This window comes from Erythrolamprus reginae, chromosome 2 (genome assembly GCF_031021105.1).
Source record: "Erythrolamprus reginae isolate rEryReg1 chromosome 2, rEryReg1.hap1, whole genome shotgun sequence".
NCBI classification, from domain to species: Eukaryota; Metazoa; Chordata; class Lepidosauria; order Squamata; family Dipsadidae; genus Erythrolamprus; species Erythrolamprus reginae.
The window spans coordinates 28,299,555-28,313,307 of NC_091951.1; the positions used below are offsets into that span (position 1 = coordinate 28,299,555).

At 41.2% G+C, this 13,753-nt stretch overlaps 1 protein-coding gene across 1 annotated transcript; it reads right to left on the reverse strand.

Moving 5' to 3' along the window:
- Window positions 1–1,085: 1,085 nt before the first annotated feature.
- LOC139163030 (zinc finger protein 268-like) lies at window positions 1,086–6,930 on the reverse strand. Its single transcript, XM_070743946.1, has 2 exons — window positions 6,745–6,930; window positions 1,086–3,718 (listed from the first exon to the last, which is right to left on the reverse strand). Exon 2 carries the CDS (start codon window positions 3,274–3,276, stop codon window positions 1,342–1,344), a length of 1,935 nt encoding a protein of 644 aa, XP_070600047.1. The 5' UTR covers window positions 3,277–3,718; window positions 6,745–6,930; the 3' UTR covers window positions 1,086–1,341.
- Window positions 6,931–13,753: the final 6,823 nt, after the last annotated feature.

The window sequence follows — 13,753 nt, forward strand, 5'->3', positions numbered from 1 at the left end:
AATGGTGTGGGAGTATGTCAAACCTCAAGGCTTTGTATTTTGCTATTTGCTATATATAGGGTTGATTGATTTGAACGGGTCCAAAGATGGGCTACAAGAATGGTGGAAGGTCTTAAGCATAAAACGTATCAGGAAAGACTTAATGAACTCAATCTGTATAGTCTGGAGGACAGAAGGAAAAGGGGGAACATGATCGAAACATTTAAATATGTTAAAGGGTTAAATAAGGTTCAGGAGGGAAGTGTTTTTAATAGGAAAGTGAACACAAGAAGAAGGGGACACAATCTGACGTTAGTTGGGGGAAAGATCCAAAGCAACATGAGAAAATATTATTTTACTGAAAGAGTAGTAGATCCTTGGAACAAACTTCTAGCAGACGTGGTTGGTAAATCCACAGTAACTGAATTTAAACATGCCTGGGATAAACATATCTCCATCCTAAGATAAAATACAGGATATAGTGTAAGGGCAGAGTAGATGGACCATGAGGTCTTTTTCTGCCGTCAATCTTCTATGTTTCTAACACAAAAATAAATGTTAAATCTCCCAAATTTGCCAGCAGAAAATCGCAGTTTTAAAACAAACAACATAAGGATAATAAATTCGGGGAAAGAAAGAATACGCAGCAGCAGCAGCAGCAATTGACATGCTTCAGCCCAGTTGCTTCGCTGCTTCCAGGCCGTGGAGGAAAGCAAAAGGAATATATATATGTAGATTCATCTGTAAATATGACTATGTACTTTTAAAAAAAGGAAAAAATTAAAAAATATATATTAAAAAAAAAAAGCAACATGAGAAAATATTATTTTACTGAAAGAGTAGTAGATCCTTGGAACAAACTTCCAGCAGACGTGGTTGGTAAATCCACAGTAACTGAATTTAAACATGCCTGGGATGAACATATATCCATTGTAACATAAAATACAGGAAAGAGTATAAGGGCAGACTAGATGGACCATGAGGTCTTTTTCTGCCGTCAGTCTTCTATGTTTCTGTATTTTATTGCTGTCAGCCATCCCGAGTCACATTGTGTTGGGCTGCCATACACAATTTTTAAAATAAAAATACAAACATACACACATATCTATATCGCACCTTAATTATATTTAATTAGATGTATAAGTAACTCAAGGTAGCAAATATATGTAATAGAGATTGAAGAGCCTTTTCTCTCGTATATCATGGCAATTCCCCTGTGAAAAGGAACTACCAAACGTCAGAGAAAGGAAGCTCAGATCCCCTCCCTTATGTTTGACACGAATACATGTTTGACTAAAAAGAGTAAGGCGAGAAATAAAATGGTTAATTTCTCAACTGGTCTTCTAAGGAGAGAAATGAAATTCAAGACTCCTCTACGCATATCAAATTTTGCTTCATATGGAATTTCTTGTGTGTGCTAAGAGAGGAATTTTGTGTGAAACGCTTCCCACAATCTGGACACTCGAATGGTTTCTCCCCGGTGTGTAGCCTTGCGTGGTTTACAAGGCTAGACTTGACACTGAAAGATTTCCCACAATTTAGACACTCATATGGTTTCTCCCCTGTGTGGGTCCTCTGGTGTATCACAAGTTTAGAATTCTGCTGGAAACTTTTCCCACAATCTGGGCACACGTGTGGTTTTTCTCCAGTGTGAGTCCTCCGGTGTATCAACAGGCTCGAATTATGAGTGAACCTTTCCCCACAATCTAAACACTCATATGGTTTCTCGCCTGTGTGTAACCTTACATGGTTTATAAGGCTAGATTTACTACTGAAATCTTTTCCACAATCTGGACACTCATATGGTTTTTCCCCTGTGTGAGTCCTCTGGTGTAATACAAGATTAGAATTCTGCTGGAAACCTTTCCCACAATCCGGGCATTCATATGGTTTTTCTCTTGTGTGAGTCCTCTGGTGTACCCGCAGCTTCGAATTATGAATAAACCTTTTCCCACAATCTAGACACTCATATGGTTTCTCCCCTGTGTGTAACCTTACATGATTTATGAGGCTAGACTTACTACTGAAATCTTTCCCACAATCTGGACACTCATATGGCTTTTCTCCAGTGTGAGTCCTCTGGTGTACTTCCAACTCAGAATTCCAATTGAAACCTTTCCCACAATCTGGACACTCATATGGTTTTACTCCTGTGTGAGTCCTCTGGTGCATCAGAAGCTTAGAATTCTGCTGGAAACATTTCCCACAATCGAGACACTGGTATGGTTTCTCTCCCGTGTGAGTTCTCTGGTGCGTCACAAGTTTAGAATTCTCGAAATTTTTCTCACAATCCAGACACTGATTCAGTTTTTCTCCAGTGTGAGTTCTCTGGTGTATCACCAGGTTGGAATTCTGACTGAAGCTTTTCTCACAATCCGGACATTGAAATGGTTTTACTCCTGTGTGAGTCCTCTGGTGTCTCACAAGTTTAGAACTCTGATTGAAACCTTGTCCACAATCACTACATTTATATGGTTTCTCTCCTGTATGTGTTCTCTGGTGTACCACCAAGTTGGAATTCCAACGGAAACTTTTCCCACAATCCATGCATTGATATGGTTTTTCTCTTGTATGAGTTCTCTGATGTCTCACCAGGTGGGAATTCCGAATGAAACTTTTCCCACAAAAAGGACATTCATATGGTTTCTCCCCTGTATGTGTCATCTGGTGTTCCACCAGCTGGGAATTTTCCCGGAATTTTTTTTCACAATCCAGACATTGAAATGGTTTTTCTCCTGTGTGAGTTCTCTGGTGTATCACCAGGTGGGAATTCCGAATGAAACGTTTTCCACAAACAGGACAATTATATGGTTTCTCTCCTGTGTGTATCCGGTGGTGCTCAACCAGCTGGGACTTCAAAGAGAAACTTTTCCCACAATCCAGACACTGATACGGTTTTTCTCCTGTGTGAGTTCTCTGGTGTTTCACTAGAGAGGAATTCTGAATGAAACGTTTCCCACAATCCAGGCACTCATACGGTTTTTCTCCTGTGTGAGTCCTCTGGTGTATCACCAGGTTGGTATTCAGGCTGAAACATTTTCCACAAACAGAACATTTATACGGTTTCTCTCCTGTGTGAGTCCTCTTGTGTCTCACCAGATTGGAATGAATGCTAAATCTTCTGTCACATAGGGAGCACTGGTAGGGCTTCTCTCCAGTATGGGTTCTTCCATGAATCATGAGAAAGCTTTTCCGAGTAAAGCTTTTCTCGCACTCCAAACATTTGTATGGCATTTCACTGGACGGATCCTGTTGGGCTGAATCAGATTTGATCTGCAATCTGTGTTTTTCCCACATTAGGCAGTCTGCAGTTTTTTTCAAAACTGATAGGCTTTTATTCTTGAGGTGGAGAAAAATATTTCTGACCTCCTGCCTGGTGGATGGTGGGTTCAAATAATTATTTCCTTCCTCAAAGGCTCTAACCTATGCCTGCCAATTTTGGCTATGCATAGAACCTTTCTCTTCCTACTGATTTATATTTGTTCCTCGCTTTTTCTTTATTTAAATATAATCCTCCTTGATTTCTCATTTAATAGTTTTTTCAGTCCTGTGTGCTCTATTTATTCCAGCTCAAAAGTTTGTTCCTGTTATTCTTTCCCTCATCTCTCATCTACTAAAGAGGAGTTTTTAAACTTTCTGGGCGAATTGGAGAATAATTTTGAATGGTGGTTTATTTGGCACGTTAATGTTGCTTCTCATTCTCTGTTGTCCAGAGTGCTCTTCTTGGCATCCTCTCTTTCTGTAATATTAATATAAAGAGTTTAGTTTTATTCTTGTTTGAAAATGGCTGCAGGAAGTATGAAAGCAGAAAAAATCCCACCCCATTCCATTTATTAGCCTGAAAAAAGAAACCCCAAAATCTGTTTTAACCTCTAATATTATTTATGATTGATTTGGCATACAGAAGCCTAACAAGATCAGAGTTCAAATATCAGTGCCATATAAAATTCTTTCTTTCAATCAATCAGACAATCAGAATAGAATTGGAAGGGACCTTTGAGGTCCTGTAGTCCAGAGGTCCCCAACCGCCGGTCCGCGGACCGGGACCGGGCCGTTGGGGCTTTTCAGCCGGTCCGCGGCGCCAGGGCCCCCTCGGCCTTTCCACACCACCAGCGGCGCTCCCCCCGCCAGCCAGCCAAGCCCCGCGCCCGCCGGAACCGGCTCCTCGCTCTCCCCCCGCCGCCCGCCGCGTTTGCAGGAGGTGGGGAGGGTTGGGCGGCCCGCCAAGGCCAGGAGGGACGCCGCTGCCCCCCCCTTCCCTCTCTCCGCCCGCCGCTGCGCCTCCTTGACGTCGAGAGGAAATGCCGGCAAAGGCTTTCCTCAGCGGAGGCCGGCGAAGGTGATATTGAATGTCGGGGGAGAACGGGCGGTTGCGCGCGCTCCCTATCTCCCTGCTAGCCCACTCGGAATATTCAAAATAAGAAAAACCTTTGCCGGCGAAGGCTTTTCTTATTTTGAATATTCCGAGTGGGCTAGCAGGGAGATAGGGAGCGCGCGCAACCGCCCGTTCTCCCCCGACATTCAATATCACCTTCGCCGGCCCCGCCTGTCCTGCAAACCCCCTTGCTGAGAGCCCGGGGCGAAAGTGCTCTCGCAAAGGTGAGGCGGGCAGAGCGTGCGCGCGTCATCGCTGAGAAGAACGGAGAGAGAACGAGAGTGAGTGAGAGCAACAGACAGCAAGATAGAGAGAAAGTGAGAAAGAGAGAGTGAGAAAGGGGGGAGAGAAAGAGATAGCAAGAGAGAGAACAAGAGAGAGAAAGAGCGTGAGAAAGAAAACAAGAAAGAGTGAGAGAGAGAGAAAGCAAAAGAGACAGAAAGAAAACAAGAGAGAAAGTGAGAAGAAGAGAGAGAAAGAGGGAGAGAGAGAGAGAGAGAGAGAGGGGGGAGAGAGAGAAAGAGAGGGAGAGGGAGAAAGAGAGAGGGAGAGAGATAGCAAGAGAGGGAGAGAGGGAAAGGGGGAGAGAGGGGGGAGAGAAAGAGAGAGGGAGAGAGAGAGGAGATAAAGGAAGAGGAGAGAGAGAAAGGAAGAGAAAGAAAGAAGGATAGAAAGAGAGAGAGTGAGAGATGCTCAGTGAGCCTTTCTTTGAAGTTGCCTTTCTTTCTTTCTTTCTTTCTTTCTTGCTCTTTTTCTTTCTCTCTTTTACCTTCCCTTCCTCTATTTCTTCTTTTCTTTCTCCTTCCTACCTTCTTCCCTTACTCTCCCCTTTCATAAGTTTCCTTGCTTCCTTCCTGTTCCTGTCCCTTCCCCCTTTCTTTCTTTCTTTCTTTCCTTCCTTTCCTCCCTCCATTTCTTGCTTTCCTTTTCCTTCCTCCCTTCTTTCCTCCCTCATTCCCTTCTTTCACTCCTTCCTCTCTTACTCCCCCCTTTCACACCTTTCCTTGCTTCCTTTGCACCCTTCTTTTGTTCCTGTCCCTTCCCTCTTTCCTTCCTTCCTACCCTCCGTCCATTCATTCACCCATTCCTCTCTTGATCGCCCCTTTTACGGCGCCGCTGACAGCTAGCTCCCCCCCCCCCACCGGGCCATGGAAAACTGGTCTAGCTTAAAGCCGGTCCCTGGTGCAAAAAAGGTTGGGGACCTCTGCTGTAGTCCATCTCCCTCCTCAAGCAGATGTATGGTAGAATATTACACTTAAGTTTTTGGCTTGAGTAAATACATTCATGTATGCAGTCATATGAGCACAGAAATGCACACCTATGATTGTATATAGACAATCTGTGCGCATCTTCCGGTCACAATTCAAAGTGTTGGTAATGACCTTTAAAGCCCTACATGGCAGTGGACCAGAATACCTCCGGAACCGCCTTCTACCGCACGAATCTCAGCGGCCGATAAGGTCCCACAGAGTTGGCCTTCTCTGGGTCCTGTCGACTAAACAGTGTCGTTTGGCGGGCCCCAGAAGAGCCTTCTCTGTGGTGGCCCCAGCCCTCTGGAATCAACTCCCCCCAGAGATTAGAACTGCCCCCACCCTCCTTGTCTTTCGCAAATTACTTAAGACCCACCTGTATCGCCAGGCATGGGGGAACTGAGACACCTCCCCCAGGCTTTTATGTTTCATGTTTGGTATGTGGATGCTGCATGGTTTTAAATGATGGGGGTTTATATGTTTTTAATATTAGATATGTTTCATTGTAATATTGTTTCATTATTGTTGTGAGCCGCCCCGAGTCTTCGGAGAGGGGCGGCATAAAAATCCAATAAATTACTATTATTATTATCTCAGTGTGCAAAATGTCCCAAAGTGCACATGCTCAAATTATTATTATTATTATTATTATTATTATTATTATTATTATTACTACTACTACTAGTACTACTACTACTACTACTACTATTAATTAGATTTATCAGAAGACTTGGAGTGGCATATAAATGCCAAATTGTTTGATCTAAGTTTAGAAAGAAGGGGGGGAAGGAAGCCTAATTGATGAAATGATGCCCAACCTCTATTAAAGGAGCTCCTCCCTTCCCAGGAAAACCACCTATGAATAAAATCACAAAAAATCCACAGGTACGTGAAAGCTGTTATTTAAGACGGGTGTTTAAGAAACATGAAATAAATATTTGTTTGAAATCTCCCAGCAGAAAATCACAGGCAGCAGTTTTAAATGGTGCAGCCCCAGAGGAATAAAATTTGGGAAGAGAAAGAATACGCAGCAGCAGCCAACACTATTCAATCCCGTTGCTTCTTCTGTATCTACGCCATGGAGGAACTCAAAGGGACCCACTTGCTTCCGGCTTCTCCTCCGACCTTCCTTCCACTCACCTTCCAAGTGCCGCTTCCACCCTTCAAACAGCACAAGAGGCTCTGCCCGACATCCTCCTCCTCCAGTGGCTGAGCCGGAAGTTCCTCTTTCCTTCGCCTTATCTCTCTCTCTAGCGATCCACTAATCTATCGTTTCAACCCATTCAATCTCAGCCTCTCCCTGTTCCCTAGAATAGCTCAGTCGCCGCTGGACCGAGTGTTGTTTCTCTATTAGCGCGCCATCTAGCGACGAAAGGCGGAGCAACATGCTCGTTCTACCCGAAGATGTTTGAAGAAGTTCTCATTGATTCTTTAAGTGTGGTCAAGTCCTATTCGTCTCCCATCGAGCTCATCGTTGGCTTTTCCTCCTGAGGGTCCAGCCAAAACTTTTTCATTCAGATCACCCAAGAGGGCATCCACTGTCCCTGGAGCGGAGTCCGAAGCTTCGTTTGCCAGAAGCGCCTTCCGTCGCCTGTCCTATTGCTCTCCTATATCTCCTATACAGTACCTTTCTTCTATTCCTATATCTCTTCGTCTATTCTTTCATTGATATGTTCTATTACTATACCTTCTTTTCTATTATTTCTTAGATATATTTTACTATGAGTATCTCCTCTATAACCTTCATCATGTATTTTACTATGTGTATATAGATAAAAACCCACTAAAACCCTCGTTGTGTATTGGACTAACTAGCTAACTAACTAACTAACTAACCAACCAACTAACTAACTAACTAAATAAATAAATAAATAAATAAAAGAAGCGGCAACTAAACCAAAGGAAAGTGCCATTTTCGGGGTGATTGGGGGGCTAGAAATGATGTGCAAATAGGCAAAGAGAAAGTGCAGCTCCCTTGATTTCCGATAGCTTTTCTTCTTGGGATGTATGTGCAGGATAACTCCTGAAAACTTACTTGGAAAGCAGCAAACCTGTTAAGACTTTACTTTGTCCCTTCTGGGATTTTATTTTCTCTTATTTCCCAATTTAGCTATTTCTCATTGGTGCCCCATCCTTGCTTAGCAATGGGTATTCAGGGGCCAATTGATGTTGCAACCTGAGAACTGCCCCCATTTCTTTTCCAACCTCAAGAAAAGGCCGGAAGAGTAATTCCACTCCCTTCTGAATAGTTAGCTACTTGGCTTGCAGCTTGTAATGCATAAGAAAATAATGGCAGAGCAGTTCAAGGCATTTCTGCAGAAGATCACTTATAAATTCAGCTGAAGAGGGCAATAAAAGGTTGGCAGCCTGAGACCTCAACTTATCCTCTGCTTGCAACTCCAACTTTGCCACCCAGAGAAAGGGCTGTGCAGGAGGAAAGACACTGGGCCCTTCTCAGTTTGGCTTCAGGCCTGACCACATCACCAAAACAGCATTGGTTGCAATGCTGATGGAGTTTTATTTTATTTTATTTATTTATTTATTTATTCTGTCCAATACACAATGAGGGTTTTAGTGGGTGTATATATAAATGTCACATGTTTTTTTTGCTGAATTTGAAAATTAAGGGAGACTAGGATAGATCTATTTCGGCCTTATTTTGGCCTCATCAGCTAGCCATACCCACTGGGACTTGAACCTGCAACCTTTGCCTTGTAAGGCAGAGAATTATCCTCTAGGCCAGTGTTTCCCAACCTTGGCAACTTGAAGATATCTGGACTTCAACTCCCAGAATTCCCCAGCCAGCATTCACTGGCTGGGGAATTCTGGGAGTTGAAGTCCAAATATCTTCAAGTTGCCAAGGTTGGGAAACACTGCTCTAGGCTACAGTTCCAATCCCTTCAGCTCTGCACCAGGGAAGGGTTACATATTTTTGTGTATATACACATAATAAAATAAATGATGAAGGTTATAGAGGAAATACTCATAGTAAAATATATCTATGAAAGACTAGAAAAGAAGATATAGTAATAGAACATATCAATGAAAGAATAGAAGAAGAGATATAGGAATAGAAGAAAGGTATAGGAGAATTAGGAGAGCAATAGGACAGGGGACGGAAGGCACTCTAGTAATTATGTCCCTCCTAGACCTCTCAACAGGTTTCAATAACAATGACTATAATATCCTCCTGGACAGGCTTTGGAGAGAGGAAATGGGAGGAGCTTTTTATTATTATTATTATTTATTAGACTTGTATGCTGCCCCTCTCCATAGACTTGCAGCTTTATTACTGTGGTTCTACTTTTTATTTATTGATTGATTTATTTTGTCCAATACACAATGAGGGTTTTAGTGGGTATACACATAGTAAAATACATGATGAAGGTTATAGAGGAGATACTCATAGTAAAATATATCTAAGAAAGAATAGAAGAGAAGATATAGGAATAAAACATATCAATGAAAGAATAGAAGAAGAGATATAGGAATAGAAGAAAGGTATAGGAGATATAGGAGAGCAATAGGACAGGGGACGGAAGGCACTCTAGTGCACTTGTACTCGCCCCTTAATGACCTCTTAGGAATCTGGATAGGTCAACCGTGGATAATCTAAGGGTAAAGTGTTGGGGGTTTGGGGATGACACCATGGAGTCCAGTAATGAGTTCCACGCTTTGACAACTCGGTTACTGAAGTCATATTTTTTACAGTCAAGTTTGGAGCGGTTAATATTAAGTTTAAATCTGTTGTGTGCTCTTGTGTTGTTGTGGTTGAAGCTGAAGTAGTCGCCGACAGGCAGGACGTTGCAGCATATGATCTTGTGGGCAATACTTAGATCTTGTTTAAGGCGTCTTAGTTCTAAGATTTCTAGGCCCAGGATTGAAAGTCTAGTCTTGTAAGGTATTCTGTTTCGAGTGGAGGAGTGAAGGGCTCTTCTTTCACTATGCCTGGTTCTAATCCACTGTGGGAAGAAGTGGGGCCAAATCTTGACCCCTGCAATTTGGAGTACCTCTGGGCTCAAGCCTTTTGCTTCTTATTTTATTTATATATTTGGCAAGCATGTATAAAATTACAGAAAAAATATAAACATACGGGTATATTTTTACTACCATGTTGTGAGTGTGACTTAATTTTGTGGGAGTGGTTTGACTGTCATGTGATGGTGGGAGTGACTTGACGGTCATGTGACTGGGTGAGAGTGATTTGGCAGACATGTGAATGGGTGAGGGGAGTGGCTTGGTGATCATGTGACTGGGTGGTCATGTGATTGGGTGGGCGGGGCTAACTTGGCATCACTCACATCATGGGTTAGGGTTAAGGTGCCTGGGCTCTCCTCACCTCAAAGGCGTCAACGAGATACAATTTCCCTGTCTATTTATTTTCTACTACTGAATATACAAAATATACTATTTAATCTTATGTTTTTTCTTCTCTTTCTCCCTTCTTTCCTTTCTTTTTCTTTCTTTCTTGTCTCTCTCTTACTTTTTTCTTTTTCTTCTCTCTCTCTCTCCTTTCCTTCCTTCCTTCTTTTTTTCTTTCTTTTCTCCTTGTCTCTCTTTCTCTTTCTTAATGCCCTGTATGAGCCCTAGACTCCACTCACCACAAATGCATGGCTTCAGATTTTAAAACACTTTTTAAAAAAAATACAATAACCTGGTCAGTATCTTCATTTTGACAAATTTATCCTTACCGGTAAAATTTAAGCATGTATGAGCTTCAAGTTAATCCTGTTTTTTTTAAAATAGGAGATGAAGTGATAACACTGATAGAAAAAATTTCTGCAAAAACATTGTCAAATTTAAATTGTAATAATGGATAGACTTGACAAAGTATGGTGCTATATATTCCTATATAAATTTCACTGACATTTATTGAAAGGGACACCCTTTTTCTCATTTAGTTTTATGGAAGGTAACCCAATGGCTCAGCAGAAGATATTGCATAGCAATAACACTTAGACTTATACCATTTTACAGTGCTTTACAGCCCTCTCTAACAGAATAATCATATTGCCTCCAACAATTTGGGTGCTCATTTCACCCACCTCGGAAGGATGGAAGGCTATATCAACCGTGAAGATGGTGAAATTTGAACTGCCAAATTGAACTTCTATATTCTACCCTTTTCTAAGTGGATGTTTTATATTTTATTGCAAGTCATTCTTCTGATTGTGGGAAAGTGAAATATACATTATTTTAATAAATAAGGATGTCTTGTTATATTGCCAGCGCAACTAAAAATGAAATATTTTGTGCTAGTCTCTTTAAAGCACTAATGCGAAGTCAGAGGTTTTATTAGTCCCATCATTGGAAATAATTACTAGTATATTTTAAACAATAATTTGATTAGTTGAAATTGGTTTTCTAGAAAAACATCTGGTAGTTCGAAGGAAAATTCTTGAGATTAGTTCCTTGTTATGAAGATTTGTAGGAATGCTAAAAACATAATTTATTATAATTATGTCAATTACATGTCTATCTTCAAATTCTGAATACACAAAGAGATGTTATCATCCCTCTTCCAGTCACAGATGACTTGGAATGAATAATCAGCTCATCCTTGTTATAGGGTCCCCAAACTTGGTAAGTTTAAGACTTGTGGACTTCAACTCCCAGAATTCAATTCCCAGCAATGCTGGCTGGAGAATTCTGGAGTTGAAGTCCACAAGCCTTAAAGATACCAAATTTGAAGTCTTCTGTTACAGAGCTTCTAATAACAAAGAAAAACATGTGTAATATCTGTCACGCTGTGTATTGCCAGCCCCAGAGACATTCAGTAATTAAATAGTTAACTGTGTATGTTAATTTAGCTCCACCCATTATGATGTAAATCCTGTCTAGATAGGCAGCATCACTTCTTCTCTTCTAGGTGAAGAAGAAGAAGAATCTCCATCTTTTCTCTAACTCTCTAGCAATATAGACGTATAGCAAAAGCCTGGGACCAGGCAAAGCTGATTTATTGTTTTTAATTAATAAAAGTAACTTCGTTTTGAAGCCATTTCTGTAACTTTATCCGTCGCCTCCGGATTTGATTTATTGCAGCTCACACAGGCTTAATTTATCTCCTATAATCTGACAAGATCATTTCTGTTTCCCTCCCTCTCCCCTTTCTCTTTCCCCTCCTCTCTCTCTCTCTCTCACACACACACACATACACAAACACACAGTCCAAACCCATGCAGGGAAACATATCGTGATCCAAGGCTCCCCAACTCCATTTTGTTTTTCTGCATGGCTTTTGCATGTGGGAAACAAGCAGCCTGCAGATTCTCAGTGTAGCCAAGCCTGGGAATGGTGGCAGGGAAATATGTTAAACTTGGCTTCTGGACATGCACAGGAGAAATTTGTAAATAAAATTAAAAGATGGCGGCAGCCAAGAGGCTGCACCAGGCCAGTAATGTTACCAACAAGCCACTAACGGTACACACCCAATGGACCATTTCGGTAGGAACCCACCTGTTTATACATTTACCTGAAACCACTAGCCCAGTCAAAACCATTTAAGGTAAGAAGGTTGTGAGTATGCAAAGTAGTCATAGTTGTGAGTATGCAAAGTAGTCATAGTGACTAAGCTGCAGCCTGATTGGGCTAGAACAGAGGTAGGCAAAGCTGTCTCTTCTATGACATGTGGACTTCAACTCCCAGAATTCCTGTGCTAGCATGATTGGCTCAGGAATTCTGGGAGTTGAAGTCCACAAGTCATAGACGAGGCAACTTTGCCTACCCTTGGGCTAGAACAGTATAAGAAGCAATGCACCCTTGCAGTGGTTGTGGTTGGTTGTGGTTGTTTGGCTAGTTCTGATGTGTGGCTAGTCTTCTGGGTGGATTGGTTTACTGTATCATGGTTTATACTTGTAGTAAAGTACTTTCTGTAAATAGAAGAATAGGAGAATTGTCTTCATTCTTCATCAGCTTCAGTTCCTGGGTCATACATTTCTATGCCTAGCCGGTAGCTTTTGAATGCAACTCGGACATAACAGACCCAATGCAATCTAAAACTCTGAAGCCAACCTGCTCCTCAAAATCCAGACTTATTAGGCATGTCATAGAAGAAGTGGATTTGGACTTCCAAATTGGCAATTATATTATCAAGCAGTAGTGTTAGTATGGATCAAGTAATGGATGGAGCTAAATAAGAGAATATTGACCATAGAGGGACATGATTTTCAATTAGGATGGCATACATTCATATGGAATGAGAAATATAAATCTCATAATTTTAAAAGACATCCACGTAGGAACGCATTATTGCAAATTTGGCTGACCATTAAAAAACACTATACAAAGATTCCAAATTGGATTTCTATAATTAAAGCCATAAAACATTCAAGTTCTAATACATTTGATAAAATTATAAGATACATAGACATACTAGAAGAACAAGGAAATTCGACGACTAAAGATTTGACTGAACAAGGGATTAACATAGATTGGTGGATTTACACATAAATCCAAGCCAAGTATCATAGAGACATTAAAATTTATGAATTCCAGAAAAAAATATAACAACCTTGATATTATTCAGTACTAACAAAAAACTAATTGGTAAAATCTATAAGTTTCTAATAAGATACAAAATGGAAGAGGAGGTGGTTAAGGACACAATGATTATATGAGTGAAAAACTTTGGTCACACTATTAATTTGGAGAAATGGTAAAGATTTGGACAATTAATTGGAAACTAACAATGTCGGTGGTGTACAAGGAAAACCAGTACAAGATGTTCTACAGGGGGCATCTGCCAACCGGTAAGTATTGCAAAGTTCCCTTCAGTTTGCAAACTCATCACCAATATGCTGAAAGTGCAAGAAAAAAAATAGAACTTATTACCATCTTCAGTGGCTTGTTTATGACACATCTGGAGAAAACCCGACTCTAAAAGTCCCGAGGTTTTCCCCACCCAAATGAAAAATGAAAATTCTTCCCCTCAGTCTACTTGTCAACATAGTTCCCTCTAAGCTGAGCAGTGAGCAATCGCTCACTTAAAAATCATCATCAACTCAGTTTTCCAAACCTGCCCAGAAGCCGAGAGGGAAAGAGTGAGAGGGAAGGAGAGAGAGAGGAAGAGAGGAAGAGAGAGAAACAGATAGAAAAAAGAGAGGAAGGAAAAGAGAAAGAAAAAGAATGGGAGTAAGGAAGAGAGAAAGAA

Coding starts and splice junctions, on each gene's coding strand:
- LOC139163030 (XM_070743946.1), bottom strand. CDS start 3,276: ATGTGGGAAAAACACAGATTGCAGATCAAATCTGATTCAGCCCAACAG.